Consider the following 19,092-nt stretch of genomic DNA (forward strand, 5'->3'; position numbering starts at 1 on the left):
TTTCTACAGCAAACAGGGGAGCATAAGGAGTTACGCGAAAAAACTTCTAATAAACAATATGATACACCAAACTCCAGGGTTTCGACAAAACTTATCAAAAATCGGAATATCCCCTAATTAAGAAATCCCTTTCTCAGAGTTGGTTTAGTAGACAGGTATAACATGTAAATTTAATTAGAAAATTCATTTATTTATAAAGAAACAGGAATAGACGAAAACAATACATCCATAACAAAACACTAAAATCAATTAAAAAACTTCCCTTGAACAAACAGTAATAAATAGTAACACGGAGAATCTGCAAGCCTGCTGGTGTGGAAAAGATCTAATTAATATAAATACATGCACTGTGTTTCATGTACGGATACAAAGTATCCAAAGTTACTCACAACTCATACGGTTTAGGGAGAGACAGTCCTGCTCGAATCCCTCAGCGCTAGATGGTTGAGTAATGCTTCACTTCAAAGAGTGTATCCTGTGGCAATGGTTTAGGATTCAGAGAGAGGGGTATGTTGGTAGGGCTGTAACGATGTAAGCGCCCTTCCCTTGCCCCTTTCTGGGCGCTCTCACTGACCCGCAAACTTTGATTGAGATTGCAGAAAAATTATATGTGCGGCCGCACATTGAAACAGCAGTCAGCAGCAACGGTGCAAGTGGGGGTCTCCACAGTGAGAGATTTGGAATCTCTCTACTAAACCAACTGTCTACTAAACCAACTCTGAGAAAGGGATTTCTTAATTAGGGGATATTCCGATTTTTGATTTAAAAAAAAAACTGCCCTTGCAGTGGTGCCACCCCCCACACTGCACGGGTTAACAGCTCATTTATGTATAGGGGGCCTGTGTAAAGGACTTTTACTTAGCTGATACAATCTCCCAGCAGTTGACACTTACCTTGTCCCTCCTATGCTCCGGCTTGTGGACTGCCCCTTGGCATCCTCGCCTACTGTGTAATGCAGGACTATGGCCTATGACGTCAGAGGGCCTCTGACTGCTGGAGCAGAGGAAGGAAGAGGCTGTAAGCGCCAGTCCAGGAGACTGTAAGAACAGGGATCAGATGAGAAATATAAAAATCCTTTATACAGGTCCCCTAGAAATTAACAACCAGCTACCCTTGTAGTGCAGGGGCAGCCCCACTGCAAAGGAAGTTGTTTTTGTTTTGTTTTTAACCTGGAGATAGGCTTTAATGATTGTATTACAGGTTAATGTAAAGTAACCAATAACATACCTATTTCTATCCCAACTCACAGGGATTGCTAGAGCTTATAACAGCCTCTATGCACAGTTTCTGTTAGATGACATAGTAAGAAGAATTGTATGTTTCACTTTAATGATTTGAAATAATATATAACTAGTTTGAGTCTGTCTGGAGTTCAGCTTTAAAGAGGGTTTTCCTCTAGATACATATATTTCTTGTTTTTTTTGTATTGTAGGTAAAGGAAAACAAGCAACCAAAATACAAAAGGATCACAATATTTCAAAGGCAAATTCTCCAAAGGAAGGCAGGAAAATCCATGAAATGTGAGTGATGGTTATCAATACGTAGCATGTATGTTAGTCCCCTTAAGCTCTTATTTTGCCACATAACGATGATGCAAATTCCACTCCAAAGCAGTCCTTTGGCGTGGATAAACTTGCTAATAGACATGATTCTGCAGTAGTATAATACTAATGGCTGCTAGTATTACCACCAGTGCACTTTGGCCAAAGAATGGTGTATGCCCTTTGTCCTACAGTACTGCCATCATGCTGGCCACTAATCCTGTGGGCCTTTGTACCACTATTAAGATGTGTGAGTAGTGAACATGGGGCCTTGGCAAAGCGACCTACCCATCAAAATATGCCTGGGCTCACTGGCCATATTAACAAGATTTGCACTTAGCTCTTTTGTCTTATTTATTGAGTGGCACAGTTTTGATGGATAGTAGCATAGTCTGAGACAGCTGAGCCTTGGTGCAAAATATAAGGCAGTAGCTATGAGAGAAGAGGATGTTTGAACATGCTGAAATAAGCCCAATGGGCCCCCTAGATGCAAGAGCAAATGCATCCTATGTTCCACAGTTCCTGAGCCACTAGTGCTATGTTAGCATAAACCAAATTAGGCTCACTACCACAATGAAAAGTCACATATGTGTATTAAATACCTTGCACTGTTGTCTATAGTCTAGTGGCAGAGATCATTTCAAAATGTAACCGTTCGTGTAGGCGGCAGGATTGTCTTTGAAATGTAACTTTCCATGGTTGAGATTCTTAGCCATCATAACCAGGCAATTTCTTCTTAGAAACAAAGATGTAGGGAAAGAAACAAATGAGCAAAAAGAGAAGATGTCTGGCCTTAATCCGCAGGCAGAAGTCACACAACAGGAGAGTCCACCAGGAAAGCAGCAAACGACTGAAGAAGAAGAAATGGTGCTCTTAGAAGAAATTACCAACAATGCAGTAAGTATATTGCCAGCTTTCATTAAATATAATTAGTATGTTCATCAAATTATAAGGATTTTAAACTAAACTTGTTAGGAGAGAAATATGGGATGTGTCATTGATGACTTACTTTTAAAGGTGCAAAACCCAAGACATCTTTATCCAAGTTTCACTTAGTGAGCCAGTGACCTTAAGCATGCAGACAGTATTGTCTGAAAAACCTGCCTCACAGAGGTCTGATGCCTTAGTTGCTTAAAGCCATGGTTTAAAGTTGTAGCCTCTAGGGCTCTCATCTTCTGGTTTTAAATTAAAATGTTCTCCCGGGCAGGGTTAAAAATAAAAAGTAGCTGAGGCTGCAATGCTCACCATTAGTCCGGAACTATCCTCTTTATTACCCCTTTTTTTGCCACATGCTGTTCTCAGTTATCCAGGTTTAATGATTTCCAGAGGGGACATACTATAGAGGGTGTCACCACAGCACCCTTTATTTATAGTGTGTTGAAGCGATAACAGCTTCCTTAATACGGTCCTCAAGGATTCAATTAAAGGACAGAACAACAGGACCCAGGCATTTTCCTTTCTGCAATGTATATTATGGTGGGAATGATGAAATCACCACCACACACTAGTGGAAATATACCACTTATTCCTAGTGACACAAAATGAAGATAACGAATTGGGGAAAGCCTAACTCCACCCAAAACATTTAATTTAGTTTTGGAATATAGTGGGGAATGATTAGATTATACGTCAGGTTTTTATTGTTGACTGTGTCCCTGTTGGGGGAGATATCCCCCCAACAGGGATACAGTCAACAAGAAGAATGAATGGGCAAAGCACAGATTTGTTTTAGTTTTTTGGAAAATCATTTTATGTTTCTGTTCTTTTACCAGAATTGGAGAGTGCTTATTTGTAGTCCTTGTATTTATATTTATTTGTAGTACATGAATGATATGTCTGACTTACAATAGTCATTAACATAAAGAGAAGACCTACACAAATACAGCTGCATTCCTGTATTATTTTAACTTTCATGTGGTTGCTGTTGTTACTTCATAGAGAAAAGAGGCTGTAAAGGGGAAGGGCAAGAAGAAAAGCAAACCAGAAAAGGCTCAAAAACCAGAGAAAAGTAAAACCAAAGCAGCCAAGAAATCAACTCAGGGATCTGCCACAGAAGGCAAAGCTGCATTTGTAGTAGGTAAGTTATTCAAAATGTAATGGAGATCAGGGGCGTCCCGAGGCTGGGCGACACCCGGAGCGGTAACCGGGTGCCATCCCGCCCACTCGCCGAGACGTCACATCACGCGATTACGTCATCGCGCACACGCTGCGATCTTCTGATATCTGCCGGCGTGCCATCTTGGTGACAGTCACCCGGCGGGATAACGTATGCCGCCGGGTCCCCTCCTCTCTCTCCTGATACTGTCGGGCGTTCGGTCCATGACCAAGCGCCCGACTTTTCAGAAGGGGGTGACACCAAAATGCCTTTTAGTCATTTTGGTGTCACCCGGGTGCGGGATGCACCCCGCACCCCCCTTGTGACGCCACTGATGGAGATACAATCTACAGTTAGACCTAATGTGAACAGACCTCCTGACTTCTCAATTTTTACTGTTTACTATACCTACAACTAGGGATGCACCAATACCAAGTACAGTACTCGGTACAAGTACAAGTCCAGATACTTTTAGAGCTCCAAGACTAGACGAGAAAAATTCAAAAGTTAGGAGGCAGTCATTTGTAAGGAGCACACGGAGCTAATGGGATTTGTGCATCTCTGTTTTAATGTATGATTTTGTTTTTATAAATATAAATAAGTTCTCAGACACTTTGCATCATGAGGTTGTGTCACATTTGACTAAGTATAACTCAAAGATCCAAATGGAACCAAGGCAGCCTGGAACTTTTTTGTCTGGTTAATTTACTTTTCCAGTCCAATAGCCCAGGAGCCCCCTGTGCACAGTTCATACAATGCACATTGAAGAGCATAGTAGAATGGCAGTGAGGAAGGCACACTTCTTTTCTTGATTTGCTGGCCTCGGCTCCCCTAATAGGACTCAGCCTCCTTTATAGTACTGATGGCCACTATGCATTTTATCATCCTAGCCCAATGGTCTTGTCACTTCAGCACTGTATTTCTTACAGGCTATGGGTGTCACATGAAATATAGTCACAGCTAGGGATGTTCAGATACCAGTTCAGATATTTTGGCATTTTCATGAGAGCTCCAAGGGATGCAACGGGGACCTAGCTCTGGCGCTCCACCACTGTGCCGAAATCATTAGTCTTTATTGTTTTAGAAAAACTGTCACATCACAATAAACAAAAATTTATCAGTACGTGCATTTGTGAGTACTGATACTTGTACTTGAAAAAATGGTATTGGTGCATCCCTTATATATATATTTATAAAAAATAGATATACATTAAAACAGGTATGCAAAAATCCCAGGAGCTCCGTATGCTCCTTAAAAACGACAGCTGCCTCCTAATTTTTTAGTTTTTCTCTAGTCTAGTCTTGGAGCTGGAAAAGTATCTGGACTTGTACTTGTATCTGAACATCCCTAGTCACAGCGCATCCCCTAACAGGATCTGTGAATGGAGACACTATATTCCCTATCAGCTACTGTGGCAGAGGGACTTGTAGTAACATCAAGGCACTTGTAGTGACATCACGGCACATGTAGTCTATCTATTTTTCCTCCTGTCCATATTACTGAGTCTTTGGGGTTGATTTACTAACCTTATAAACACACCACGAACATGTATACACCTCTGTAGTGTGTTCCCTCCCAGCATGATCTATGGGTGGAATCTAAACACCTTTGTAGTGTGTACACACCCAGCAGGTGAGTTGTGCAAAGCCAAGCATGAATTTGCAAGGTGATGTTGTGTAAATTAGCTCTATGTTGTGTTGCTTGCATTGATGAATGCAGGAATGTAAATGCATGAGCTAACCATTTTTGTCTAAACTGTGAAGCAGCATTATATATGCATCATGTGCATGATTTTTCCATATATGGCATTAGTGGAAATATGCTTTTAGAGACTTTTTGGTTGATAAATACGTTTTGCTGTGTGAAAATCACACGCACCTAGTGCGTGCGTGTGTTAAGGTTAGTAAATCACCCCCTTTGTATCTCGGTACTGACATGAATAAGAGGAAGAATCTGCAGGAGGCAGAGCATTGCACCCATGATCCATTGGCTCAGTGTAAGCACCCATCCTCACAGCCAGATGCAATATTGGACTGTGAAGAGCAAGCAAAGTGTGCTTGAAAGTAAATGTAAAACTTTTTTTTTCATATAGTGAATAGAATTTTGGCATATACTGAGGACAATTTGGGTACACAAGCTCATTAACTGTCCATGTTTACTTGCTTAATGTACACCCCCACAATCAAACCCACATTTACACCCATTCATAACAATTCCCATGGCATGATGAGAACTATAGTTTCTCATAGAAGCACTGTGAGAAGATAGGATGTGACGTATATGTCTGCATTACACCTCCTCCCGGGACCTGATCGAACCTGCTTTTTATGAAATGCAGTGATGAGGTCACGGATTATTCTTATGAATTGTTAAACGATGAGGTTGTTTACTAATAAATCAGCAGGTTTTAGATTTACATAGATAATAGAAGATTATCTCGTTACAATGGCACTTGGAAGTGGGTGGGATATATTAGGCAGCAAAAGAACATTTTGTCCATGAAGTTGATGTGTTAGAAGCAGCAAAAATGGGCTATAAGTATAAGGATTTATGCGACTTTGCCAAGGGCCAAATTGTGATGGCTAGACGACTGGGTCAGAGCAACTCCAAAACTACAGCCCCATTGGGATTTCCCAGTCTGCAGTAGTCAGGACCTACCAAAAGTGGCCCATGGATGGAAAACTGTTGATGGGTGGCCAAGACTCATTGATGAATGTGGGGAGTGAAGTCTGGCTCGTGTAGTCCGATCCAATAGAAGAATTACTGTAGCTCAGGTTGCTGTAAAAGTTAGTGCTGGTTCCGATTGAAAAGGGTCAGAACACACAGTGCATTGCTGTTAGTTGGGTATAGGGCTGTGTAGCCGCAGACGTGTTATGGTGCCCATGCTGACCTGTATCCACTGTCAAAAGTGCCTACAGTGGGCACATAAGTATCAGAACTAGACCACAGAACAATGGAATAGGGTGGCCTGGAAAATCATGTTTTCTTTTATATTATGTGGATGGCCAGGTGTGTGTGCATCGCTTACCTGGGGAAGAGATGACACCAGGATGCACTATGGGAAGGAGGCAAGTCGGCAGAGGTAGCATGATGCTTTGGGCAATGTTATGCTCAGAAATCTTGAGTCCTGCCATTTATGTGAATGTTACTTTGACATGTACCACATACCTAAACATCGTTGCTGACCAAGTGCACCCCTTCATGGAAACAGTATTCCCTGATGGCAGTGGCCTCTTTCAGCAGGATAATGTGCCCTGTCACATTGCAAAAATGGTTCAAGAATGGCTTGAGGAACACAATGAGTTGAACGTATTGACTTGGCCTCCAAATTCTCCAGATCTCAATCCAATCGAACACCTGTGGCATGTGCTGGAAAAACAAGTCCGATCCATGAAGGCCCCACCTAGCATACCTTCAGAGGTCTAGTCCATGCCTCAATGGGTCGGGGCTGTTTTGTTTATTTATATATATATATATAATCTATATTTTATTATCTGTTTGTAACATTCATTATTAGTGCATAACATGGACCATACTATTGCCATAACTTACATATTGACTAATGCATCTGGGAAATAAAAACAGACTAAACATATAATAGTTTTTCTCTATCCCCATGACACTTTGTATTTTTTGGGGGGCATTTTACAGGGCAGCACAAAGATAAGAAAGCAGAAAGCGAAATATCTTATCCAAAGAAGTCCTCAGGCACAGTGCAAAGACAACAAACCATCCAAGAGACTCAGGAAATGCTTCATGAGATGCCAGAAGATGAAGAGAATGACTTTGAAAATGAAAGTGAAGACTCCTACGTAGTTACTGAACACCTGGAGCGGAGCCCCTCTCCAACAGAGCCAAAAGATCTGCCCACTGACACAGACACAGGGGTCACAGACAATATTTCCAGCCAGGATGGAGAAAAGACAGCTCATAAGCCTACATTCAGTACCCTTGGGGTGACAAATCCTACCAATGAAAATGAGTATGCTCACAGCGAGTCATCAGAGGTAACAGCTGGGCATTCACCCTGTTTAGATAAATAATTGTATGTAAAATGTAACAAAATTAGTTGTGAGGACTATCCATGTGCTGCCTATTCAAGTATTGGTTGATATATTTTTTACACAATTATTAACAAACAAATCAAAGGTTGTAGGGGCAGTCAGCAATCTGCATGTCTTTGCAAACTCACAGCAGAACCACAGGCAGTACAGAAAGAACTAAGAAGAAAGTGTGCCATATTACGCACAGCATTACCTTGTATAATAAATCATTTCACTTTGAAAATAAAACCATGATAAATAGCATAACATAGGTTAAGGTTCCAAAAGGTGCCCACACACCTTGCGATAATCGTGCGATAATCGCGGGAAATCCCGCGATCGTACGATTATCGTAAGGTGTGTGGAAGCCATTCGACCTCTACTACTGTAAGGTCGCACGACTTTTATCTTAGGAACATGTTCGAAAACCTGCCGAGAATCGTACGATTTTCGGCGGGTGTGTAGCATGTTCGTAAGATAAAAGCCGGACAGGCCAGTGTGCGCAAGCGCACACAGCCCGTTTGGCATTGCAGTCATCGGAAGCCCGCCCCCCAGCGGGGCGGGCTTGAGATCATCGCAAGTACGATCTGCCTGTCCAAGATAGGCAGATCGCACTTTTTTTAATTGCCTTACAACCATCGCAAGACAAAAGTCTTGCGATGGTTGTAAGGTGTGTGCCCAGCATAAGTCATCCCATTGAACTGTGTTGTGGAAAGGTTGGAGAACATTTACACAATGCAATACGATTTTTATGTTCTTGCCCCCATTCACACAAATGTTATTTTTATTATATTACAGGATTTATATAGTGCCAACAGTTTGCTGAATGCTTTATGAAATAAATGGAGACATTACAAGACAAGAGCGTGGGTCGTGCTTGTGAGAGCTTTGTTTGCTTGTGCAGTCATGCACCAATGGTGTTCACCCATGTGCATTTTCATTTACTTATTTATTATTGGTATTTATATAGCGACGACAATTTACGCAAAGCTTTACACATTCTCATCAGTCCGAGCCCTCAAAGAACTTGAATTTTACCAGGAGAAAGACATAGAAGCATATAGAAAAAGTCATGTTCACTGATTTATTGGGCCTCTAATACGCATTGGTGCATCTAAAACTGTAAATTATTCAGTGAATTCAGTAAAGGCTTTGTGCCATATTTCTGGACAGCCGACAGCAGGCAGTGGGGGAATTCCATAACCAGTAGACAGCCAACACTTGTTCACCCAACAAAGATATATATAGTAATTTATGCATTATATATATTATCATTATGCAATTAAACACCACTTCAGTTCAGCTTAAAGGAGTCTATCATAATCACCAAAAGGTTTTCAGGAAGCAAAACATTTGAAAATATTTGTTGTACAGTGTAATTAGTGATTGTTGTCTGCACAGCATCAGAAACAAAGTCAATTTATCATTATTATTTATCAGTAAAAGGTAAAAATGGTAAAATACTAAGCTGTAGATGTCTGTTGTCCAGACCACCACCAGCTCCGTCCATCAACAAAAATCAACCAGAGCTCGAGACCTGTCAGAGAAAGCAGAAAGAAGAAAGCTTGAAGTGGAGAGGAAGAGGAGAGAACGCGAGGAGCAGCAGCGGCTGGAGAAAGAGCAACAAGAGAGAGTGGAAAGGATGAAGGAAGAGCTCGAAGAGGAGCAGCGGCGCCGAGCAGAGGAAACACGGTCAGTATATCTACACAAAAGGTGGTACTGTCACTAAGTGCTCTCTATTGCTACCATAGTTACAACTTTTTTTTTCTTCAACTAAGTAGAATTTCTTAAAGTAAGCACATGTTTTAAGGTGCTATTGCAGTGTCCAGCCTAAGGTACATTTGCTATAGCTTTAAAATGTTTACAGGTTTCCTCTTCTTTATTTTTGTTATTGTATTAAAGTGTAAGTACAGGCAAACAGCTAAATACATGGTTGAATGACACAAATGTGAACGGTCTAATCCTGCCAAGAAAATGTTATCCTACTCAGCTGTTTTTTTTTTTAAATCTAGCCCGCCCTATCAGAAGCACTGTATTAAATTTTATATTATTTTAATTAATGTAGTTAATAATGTAAAATACATTTAAGCATTTACGAATACACAAGTGAATTGAATGTTGTTTTTTTAAATCAGCATATGCTTACACTTTGTCTAGACTTTGAGTCAGTCTTTCTTAAAGAAAAGCTGTAATAGTTGTTAGCCAACTTTATTTTTTTTATATGGTCATACGTTTTATAAATTAAAGGATCCCCAGAGTACTATGGGTCATTTAAAGTGACAGCACAGCAGCCCCCTGCATTAAGGCTTGCTTTTTCTGATCAAAAACTTGGACAAAGATGTCTTGTGTGTGTAAATTTGAGCTTGTGCTATTGAACTCTGTAAACAACTGATTTTATACAATAAATTCGTTTTTAAAGTAAAACTTGTAAAAAGGAGCCAGGATTTTTCATACTGACTTGAAAAAAAAATAATGTTTTGTTAATCCTGAAAATAACGAAGGAAAATATAAACCAAGCCAAAAAAAAATTAGATGTGTATATATATATATATATATAATCAGCTAATAACTGTAGAGATATCAGACATAAGGGAAGTGCATCAGTTTCAGTTAGCTGAAGGATTTATAGCCTTGCATTTTGAGTTGCAACTATATAGAAGAACCATTTGCATATTACTGCAAAATAGAGCCTGTGTACAAATACAAGCACAAAATACACATAGAAACGTTATAATAACAAACTCGTATATAATTATTTTCATCGGACTATACATTTATTTCTGTGAAACAAAGTCTGTACCTTTAGTTTCCCTCATATCATAGTATTTTAATTGTATAAAACCAGATATTAGAGCATTCTAGTACAGAGAAGATGATTCCTTACAATAAGGATATATTGCCTTTTTAGAAATCGGAAGCAGCAGGAGGAAGAAGAGAGACAGCGCCAGGAGCTGGATAGGGCTCGGAGGATGCAGCTGGAACAGCAAGCACTAGAGAGAGCACGACTGCAGCAAGAGGAATATCGGAGGAAACTGCAAGACATTCAGAGGCGGAAACAGCAGGAAGAATTGGAGAGACAGGGTAATGTGGGAATATACAGTACTGTGTATCAACACTAAAAATATGTCTGATGAGAACAAGACCACATAGAAGCATATAAGTCAGTCTGCTGAAAATTGGTATTGTAATGTTAAGAAGATGCTAATGAGCAGAATTATCTGTTTTTATGTAAGTGATTCCGTAAGTGGGATCTTTGCACCTGAGTTCCAAGAACCATCCATGGTCATTATGATTGGGGGTTTTTAAGCAAAATTCTTGGTTTTAATTGACATACATTTACATATTTGCATACATTAAATACAATACAGCAAGGAGTTGTTAGGCGGGAACTCGGGTAAGGAGATCTCACTGCTGGAATACCTAAGAAATATAATAAGCTAGGGATGACACAACCAATGAACAAGCCATAGCTGGTCACACATATAATGATCTGATTGTACAAATTCCTGTAGATTTACCAGCAGTTATGTAGTGTGAGGGACCTCCTGATAGGAGATAAATTGAATGGAATGATTGGCTAATACTACAAAGTCATTGGTAAATGTAATATAGGTGTGTGGCCAGCTTTAGGCTGATCTTTTAGGAAATACAAATGCAGTGGCAGTTAAGTTATAATATGCATAAACATAGCTTTAAGAAGGATATGGTAGTTGTTTTGCGTGAAGCCATTAACTTCTATGATTGTTCTATGATCAGGCCACACACAAGTCTGAAGCAGCACAATGACAGAATTAGGACATTTTCTAGTTTTTTGAACCAGAACTTGTGGCTGATTGACACTTAAATATTTGGCCTTTCTAGTAAGTAGTGGGATTGCTTGTATGAAGCAATATACCCTTAAGGCATAAGTCATTTTAGTTTAAGTATATTACTACGGATGTAGTTCTTGTATCAAAAACGATAATAGATATATTATAATGGACAAATCATTTACCAACAAATCTGCCATATAAAGATAACCATTCTCCAGAAGTTCCAGCTCCTTTGTGTGTGCTACTGTAGAAATCGTTTGATCATCCTGTAATCTAACTATACCCCACGCTTTCAGCACTGGAACGCCAGAGACAACAAGAACAGGAGCGCTTAGATGCAGAAGAACGTATGCATCTTTTAGAAATGGCAGCAGAAGAACGTGAAGAATACCATAGGAAGAAACGGGAAAGAGAGGAACAAGCCAGTCAAGAGGCAGAACGTCAAAGGCTGATTGCAGAGGCAGAAGCCAAGGCAATAATGGAAGAAGCTCAAAGACAAGCTCATCTATTGGCAAGGTAAGAGGCTAAATTCAGTACAACAATCATTCTAAGGCTTGTTCGGGATACTACATGGTTTGGAATATCATTAAAACTATAAATACATCTACAAATCTACCAGTCACAAAAACATGAATGTGCTTTTCTAGAGATTGATATAGGACAATACAAATACTGTACATGACCAAGTCAGATACATTGGGGGGAATTTATCAAAACTGAAACAGACAGAATCTGGAGCAGTTGCCCTTGGAAGCCAATCAGCTTCTCTCTTCAGTTTGTTCAATTAAGCTTTGAAAATTAACGAGAGAACCTGAATAGTTGCAATTGGCAACTGCTTCTGATTCTGTCTGCTCCAGTTTTGATAAATTTCACTCATTAATTCAATCTCATTAGGACTACATAAGAGATGTTTTGGTTCCTGCTGTGAAAAACAATGCAGCACTGTAAAAAATGCATGTCAGTGCAGGGTGAAGCAAGCCCTCATTTCCTCATAATGCACCCAGCTATGTTAGTTATATATTTGTTTTGCCAACTTATTGTAAAGTCATATGTCACATGTAAGTAATGTAAATGTGGCCCTGATTTGTTTTTATTGAGTGACTAAAACCAGTATGTGAAGCAGCATGTCTTGCAGAAGATAAACATCTTAACCTCATGTTATGAAATAATAGGATTTTTGTACTCACCGTAAAATCAATTTCTGGAGGTCCATTGAGGGACACAGGAATCTTCAGGCAATACTATCTCCTATGAGAGGACTGGACACTGGCAAACAGAAAAACTGTAGTCCAGCCCAGGATAACTCCTACTACCAGCTTGCCTCAGTTTAGTAGCGAAGCAGTACCAAGAACATGATCATAAACACTGAGGGGTGGAACCTGTGTCCTTCAAAAGATGATTTTATAATGAGTATAAACATTGTCTTTCTTATCCATTGAGGCACAAACAAGTCAACAAAACACAGGCAAAAAAAGTCCAGAGAAAAAACAGAGACCTGGGGACCACCTGCAGCTCAAAGAGCTGTCTGAAGCACCTGAAGCGTGCATAAGCTGAGGCCTTCACGTTCACCTGGTTGAACTTAGAGAATACGTGAACAGGAGAGCAGGTGGCAGCCTTGCAAATGTGAGAAACAGTTGCTTGATGCCAAGCAGCACTTACAGATATAGTGGAATGTCCCTTAATAGAAAAGGGTGGGACCTGATTCTTAAGACCATAAGTTTGGATGATGGTCTGCCTAAGCCAACTAGAAATGGTGGAACGAGAAGCCAGCACATGCTTCTCCAGCCATCTAGGATGGCAAAAGGAGAATCGTGTGCCTGAAAAAATCCTTATACCTATGCAAAGTCAGAAAGGTTTCTTGCCAGAAAGGTCAGTTCAGTTATTTGCCTTGCAAAGGTGATGGCAACAAGGTATACTGACTTGCGGGTAAATTTATAGAGAGGAATGTCACTGGTGGGTTCAAACATCAGTTTCTGAAGTGCAAAGAACCAAATTCAGCTTCCACAGAGTCATAGGGGAACAAACAGGGGCATCTACACAAGAGACTCCTTGTACAAAAAGGTGATAATCAAAGTGTGAGGTGCCAACAGTTTCTGAAACAAAACAGAGTGGGCAAAAACCTGACCCTTGAGAGTACAGAGGCCCAAACACAGGTCCAGACCCAACTGCAGGAAGAAGAGGACTTGTGCCACAATTAAATTCCTAGGGAGAAATCCCCAAGACTCACACCAAGTGAAATATGGCTAGACCTTGAGGGAAGCAGCCTTCCTAGCTTTTAGCATCAAAGTAATCACAGACTCAAACACCCTTGTCTCTCAAAGCTTGGACTTCAACTGCCATACTGTTTAAGCTAGCGACCGTAAAGTAAGATGATAAATCAATCCTTGAGACAGATCCTGACAATCTGGCAAAGCTTATGAAGCATCCACTCGAAATCTTACCAGGTCAGCGTACCATATCTGCCAGGGTTAGTCTGGAGCAATGAGGATCATCTCAATCCTGTGAAGTAGATGATAAATAAGTTTAAGGGGAGGAAAAGCATAGATCAGGGTGTACTGATCCCAAAGAGCCACCAGAGCATCCAATGCTTCTACTAGAGGATTTCTGTACCTTGAGACAAATCTATCCAGTTTGTTTTTGACTATGAAAGCCATGAGCTCTAGGCCCAGCATCCTCCACCTGTGACACAGGTTCTGGAACTTCTTTGGGTGTAGGTACCTCTCCCCTGGGTCTGTCTGCCATATGTCCATGGTGGACAAGGCTGTAATGTGAAGTTCTGCACAGGACAAGATTCGATTTACCTCTCTTGCCATGGCGAGACTAATTCCCTATGATGGCTGATGTACATCTCTATCGTGGTACTGTCCGACGGAATCCAGATTGAATGACCCTCCAGCAGGTTGGTCCAACGCTGCAGAGACAGCCAGATCATCGAATGTTCCAGAATGTCTATTAGGAGACAAGACTCTGACGACCACGTCCCCTGTACCGTCAGAGTGTCCAAGCACGAATGCACTTATTTGTATTTATGTGCCCTAATAATCTTAGTGTATTTTTATTGAAAATATTGTTTGATAAACATCTAACATGGAACATAAATAAAATAATAAGTAACGCCAACTTTTTATTCTACAGGCCCCGTGCTTTCTGAAAAAAAAAACTTTCACAGAGAGTAGTGGAGGGGGGCAAGGGAAGCAAAAATGGTGCGGCCACCTATGGTGAAAAATGGGATTCTGGGCCTGGTGGTGAAAGGGTTAAAAAAAAACCTGCTTTAGATTTTCATAAAAGTTTGCTCTAATCAATTTTGCCAAACTCATCTTTGGATTGTCCCTAGTACCACAATGTACAAATGTAACACTGTTCTGCCTTTACTCAATGTTTTTTCTTTCCTCCTAACAGGCAGACAGCAGCTCTGGAGCAACAACTGCGGTTTAACACAGGACTGATGAAGGAGTCTATTGGCATGGATCAGACCCAGGGTGTCTCCAGACCATGGGTGTTCTCTTACTTTGAGTTATTGGAACTACTTGGGCTGCCACTCCCTGTGGAAGGAGAGTTAGCTTAGAAAGTTTTGCTTTAACAAAGACAATATGTAAACTAGCAAAGAAAGCAAAATAATATAAATGGAGCATTTAAGAACTTTTCACCAATATTCTGTTATTGAGAATTATTCCATGCTTTAAAGCCCAATTGAACTCTTCATTTAAATTTGGTAAATACATTCCAGGTAAATGAAAACAAAAAAGAGCACAAAGCCCTTAAGTGTACATTAAAAAAAAAGCCTGCCCCCTACCAGCATGCTGCAGAGTGAGACCCTTGCTCTGTGTGGAAACAGAAGTCAGACAGGCCCTCTGCTGAGTCAGAGCTCTCCAAACAGACAGGAGCATGAGCTTTTCTGATTGCAGAGCTATAGGTCCGATTCAGCAGGGAACATATCAGACATCTGCAATGAGACCACTGCTTCTCCAGAGAGCAAGGGTCCCACTCTACAGCATGCTGGCAGGGGTCCGGCTTTTCTACTCAGACTGTGGCTCCTTTAGAATTAAAACAAACGTGGAATGTATTATCAATTAAGCTATAAGGAAATACTTTTACATACTTCCAGATTTACTTTCAAATGCATATTTTTTAAAATCGTGTATGACTTGTAACTTATGTTAATGGCTGTAGCACTAAACATATTTATTTCATGTGTGTCTTATTGTCATTTTGGTACTGGATGAAAATATCATCTAAGAACTTCCATTTTTGTACAGGATCACAAACACCTGCTAAGCAAGCAGTGGAACCCTAGAATGCAGTCATTTCTAAAGACACCCAGACAATGAGACTGTCACAGGTCGGCTCAGTAGATCGGGAGGTGAGCGAACATATACAGGCATTCGCTCCCCTCTCGATCCTGTCACAGCTCTCTGGCGTGACAGGGGAGGGGCTGGATTCCACCCTCCCCGCTCCAATCCGCCAGCGCTTACTGGCGGAACGGATGGGGGAGGGGGTGGGTACAGCTGGCTCTGCCTCTAGATAGGCAGAGCCAGCTATCACTCACGCAGCTGGGCGGATCTCGACATCGATGTCGGGATCCGCTCCGGCGTCTCAGTATACCGCGAGCTGTAGCTCGCGGTATACTGAGCCTAGGGTGACAGGAGGACGCTAGTTTGTGTCCTCCCGTTACCCTAAGGAGAACGATGGGGAAAAGCCCTGACCCCATAGTTGTCCTTTAATTCAGCTCTATTTGGTGGTATTCTGTTTATTAGAGACTTAGCCAGGCCAGTGTCAGATCAAACCTTATGACACTGATCTTCTATCCTACTCTCAATTATATTAATACAGGTCATACATGTCAGGTTGTACTCGAATGCTATGGGCAAACTATCAAGTAGATAAATACATAATTTAAAGTGGAACAAAACCTGAAATTACAAAACTTGCTAGGAGGTAGAGGTTTTTGGTAGAAGAGACAATCTTTTCTCCCCAAAAACATCTTACCCTTTCTCCTAGCAACTCCTTTTTCTAGTATACAGTGCCTGCGGAGATGCAAGATGCAGAGAATGGAGTTGGGACAGTACTTGCACAGGAATTTCAACATTGGTAGCTGCCAAATGGCTGAAGAAGAAAGATGCTGGACCCAGAAGAAGTGCCTAAGATAACGGTGGCAGCTGGAGTGGTGAGGAAGAGTGTGGACCTGTCAGTGCTGAAGCAGGGCAAACCTAGATGTAAGTCTGCCCAAAAATAATACTTGCACATTATGGCAACAATGCCTTGTAACTGGCGCTTTAGAGCAGAGGCACTAACCCTTGCCCACTCTGCTAAAACATTTTTTTTTTTACTGTGTTCCTGTTGGGGACATTTCCACTCACTCTTCTGTCTGAGGCAGCACCATTGACCAGAGGCGGAAATAGGGGAAATTTAAGTGGTTCTAGATGCAAGGTAAACCCAAAGTTTTAGCTAGACATCCATCAATGCACACCTAAGCTACAAGTAACATTAGTAAATTTAGTCATAGGAGGTCCAACACAGAGAATACAATATTAGTAGTTTAGCTTTGTGTGGTTGCTGGAAAACAAAAATCTAATTGTCTTTCCACTCATGGGAACTACAACAGTGTACATCCCCACAAGTAATCCCAGTGCCAACCTGCCGTCATAGACTGTCTATTACGGAATATAAGGAATTAAGGAGTTCAAAAATGACAATGCCTATTTTATGGCTACATGGAAGGGGACAAACACAAATTCCTGGGGGGGCCCCCTGCCCCATACCAGGGGCCTCCCTGGTATCCCTCCACCTCCATACCAACGATCGGTATACCAGCCATATACCATATACTCTGTAATACCAGTCCTTGTACAACATACCTCGTACACATCCCCAGGCCAACCTAGACACGCCGCAGACCAATAACACGGACTTGTACATCAGAGACTCACACATGCCAACACTCTCCCCCCAGATTATAGCTACCCTGGAGAACCCCATCACAGATGAAGAGCTGATACGCTCTCTTGCCCAAACTAAACCCAGGAAGAGTCCTGGCCCTGATGTATGCCTAGAGCTCTCTTTCTCAATCTTGAACGTGATATTTCGAAATTCGTGTGGAGAGACAAACCGCCCCGTCTGGCCAAATCCCTTTTGCAGTCTTCTAAAGGTGAGGGAGGATTGGCGGTCCCAAACCTCCGCGTCTACTACGCGTCAACACACCTGCCGAGAGTGCTTCACTGGCACCTACATGCCAAAGACAAGCCATGGGTGGAGGTGGAGCATGCATGCTACCCGATATCACTATCCTCCATTACGTGGCTGCCGGATCGCCAACGCCCTCCACACCTACTGGAACACCCCCTAATAAGAGCGACACTCGCTGAACTTACCCGCCTTCGTAATAAGGGGAAAGTCACCACACAGGGCAGCCCGCTGACCCCTCTAATTGGGAACGAAGACTTCACCCCGGGGAACACGACAGCCTTCCTCCAAATTTGGAACCCCGAAACTACATTGCGAGCAACAATGTTCTTCAAGTCCAACAGATTCTTGGACAAGAAGGACTTATCCGAACACACCAAAAAAGGGACGGTCCCATGGTGGTCTTATTTCCAAACGCGACACTATTTGAATGACCCGGGTAGGAGACTGAACTTTGGGAGGAATCTTACACCCGTTGAACAGGCCTGTTTGGGGAGTGGACCAACCAGACACCTGGTATCCTGGCTATACGCCCAGGTAAACTCTAACGATACGAACCGCATCATGAATCTCCGCAGTAGGTGGGAAAAGGAGTTGGACACACGCATCTCAGACGACTCATGGCAGGATATTTGCCTGGCAGTCCACAAGAGCTCGATCAGTAGCCGCACCCAAGAAGCAAATTACAAGATCCTAACCTTTTGGTACAGGACACCCCACCTCCTACACAAATTTTGTCCAAACGTTCCTGCAACCTGCTGGAGATGCCACACGATGCAGGGTACTCTATCACACATTTTCTGGTCTTGTCCACTCCTCAAACCCTATTGGACCCGCATCCATGCCTCGATCTCCCAGATTTTGGGAATTAGCATACCGTTTCACCCAGCCAGATTCCTCCTACATGGGTCACCAGATGACTCGCCATACCCCAGCCACCTATCCTTAGACACTTAATCAATGCGGCCAGAGCCGTCATCCCCCGCCATTGGAAAGCTACCACTGTCCCAACTCACACTGAATGGATCACACAGGTGACCCACATATATGAAATGGAGGAACTCCTATACACCAAGACAGATAAACTTGACAAATTCACCACCCTTTGGGCGTGTTGGAAAGACTATATGTCACGGACCTACCGACCCGCGGACGAGACACAAACAGGAGCCCAGACGCCCAATTCTGACTAGACTACCTAACCCATGCAGGAAACACCAGAAACAGGCAATCGGGCAGAAGTGAGTACGAGGAGCTCCTTCTGGAGGACCATCTGGTCTGTCGGATTCACTACGCCCCCGCTCCTCTGCTTCTCACCTCCTCCCCCCTTTTTACCCCCCCTTTCGCCCCCTACCCCCTTTCTCCGACCCTTTCTATTTTTTGGAGGGCTCATGTACCCGCGGATACACGGGCAAATTAC

At 42.0% G+C, this 19,092-nt stretch overlaps 2 protein-coding genes across 2 annotated transcripts in view; both read left to right on the forward strand.

The window, feature by feature from the left end:
* Positions 1 to 2,754, forward strand: part of LOC108785035 (uncharacterized protein KIAA2012-like) — a 124,952-nt gene extending 122,198 nt beyond the window's left edge. The window contains exons 20-22 of the mRNA XM_018554012.1: positions 1,433 to 1,520; positions 2,282 to 2,438; positions 2,749 to 2,754. Of these exons, the coding sequence (XP_018409514.1) occupies positions 1,433 to 1,520; positions 2,282 to 2,438; positions 2,749 to 2,754 (251 nt within the window). The remainder of the gene's footprint in view (positions 1 to 1,432; positions 1,521 to 2,281; positions 2,439 to 2,748) is intronic.
* Positions 2,755 to 7,517: 4,763 nt separating this feature from the next.
* LOC108785042 (uncharacterized protein KIAA2012 homolog) lies at positions 7,518 to 15,109 on the forward strand. Its single transcript, XM_018554020.1, has 5 exons — positions 7,518 to 7,644; positions 9,170 to 9,372; positions 10,589 to 10,761; positions 11,789 to 12,008; positions 14,892 to 15,109. Exons 2-5 carry the CDS (start codon positions 9,323 to 9,325, stop codon positions 15,055 to 15,057), a joined length of 609 nt encoding a protein of 202 aa, XP_018409522.1. The 5' UTR covers positions 7,518 to 7,644; positions 9,170 to 9,322; the 3' UTR covers positions 15,058 to 15,109.
* The last annotated feature ends 3,983 nt before the right edge of the window (positions 15,110 to 19,092 follow it).

Source organism: Nanorana parkeri, unplaced genomic scaffold (genome assembly GCF_000935625.1).
Source record: "Nanorana parkeri isolate BGI_ZX_2015 unplaced genomic scaffold, ASM93562v1 scaffold139, whole genome shotgun sequence".
Lineage (NCBI taxonomy): Eukaryota > Metazoa > Chordata > Amphibia > Anura > Dicroglossidae > Nanorana > Nanorana parkeri.

Excerpts from the sequence above, each read along its gene's own strand:
- LOC108785042 (XM_018554020.1), top strand. The coding sequence starts at position 9,323 with ATGAAGGAAGAGCTCGAAGAGGAGCAGCGGCGCCGAGCAGAGGAAACA. Across the intron at positions 9,373-10,588 it reads CGCCGAGCAGAGGAAACACG|AAATCGGAAGCAGCAGGAGG; the intron begins GTCAGTATATCT and ends TTGCCTTTTTAG. Across the intron at positions 10,762-11,788 it reads GGAAGAATTGGAGAGACAGG|CACTGGAACGCCAGAGACAA; the intron begins GTAATGTGGGAA and ends CCACGCTTTCAG.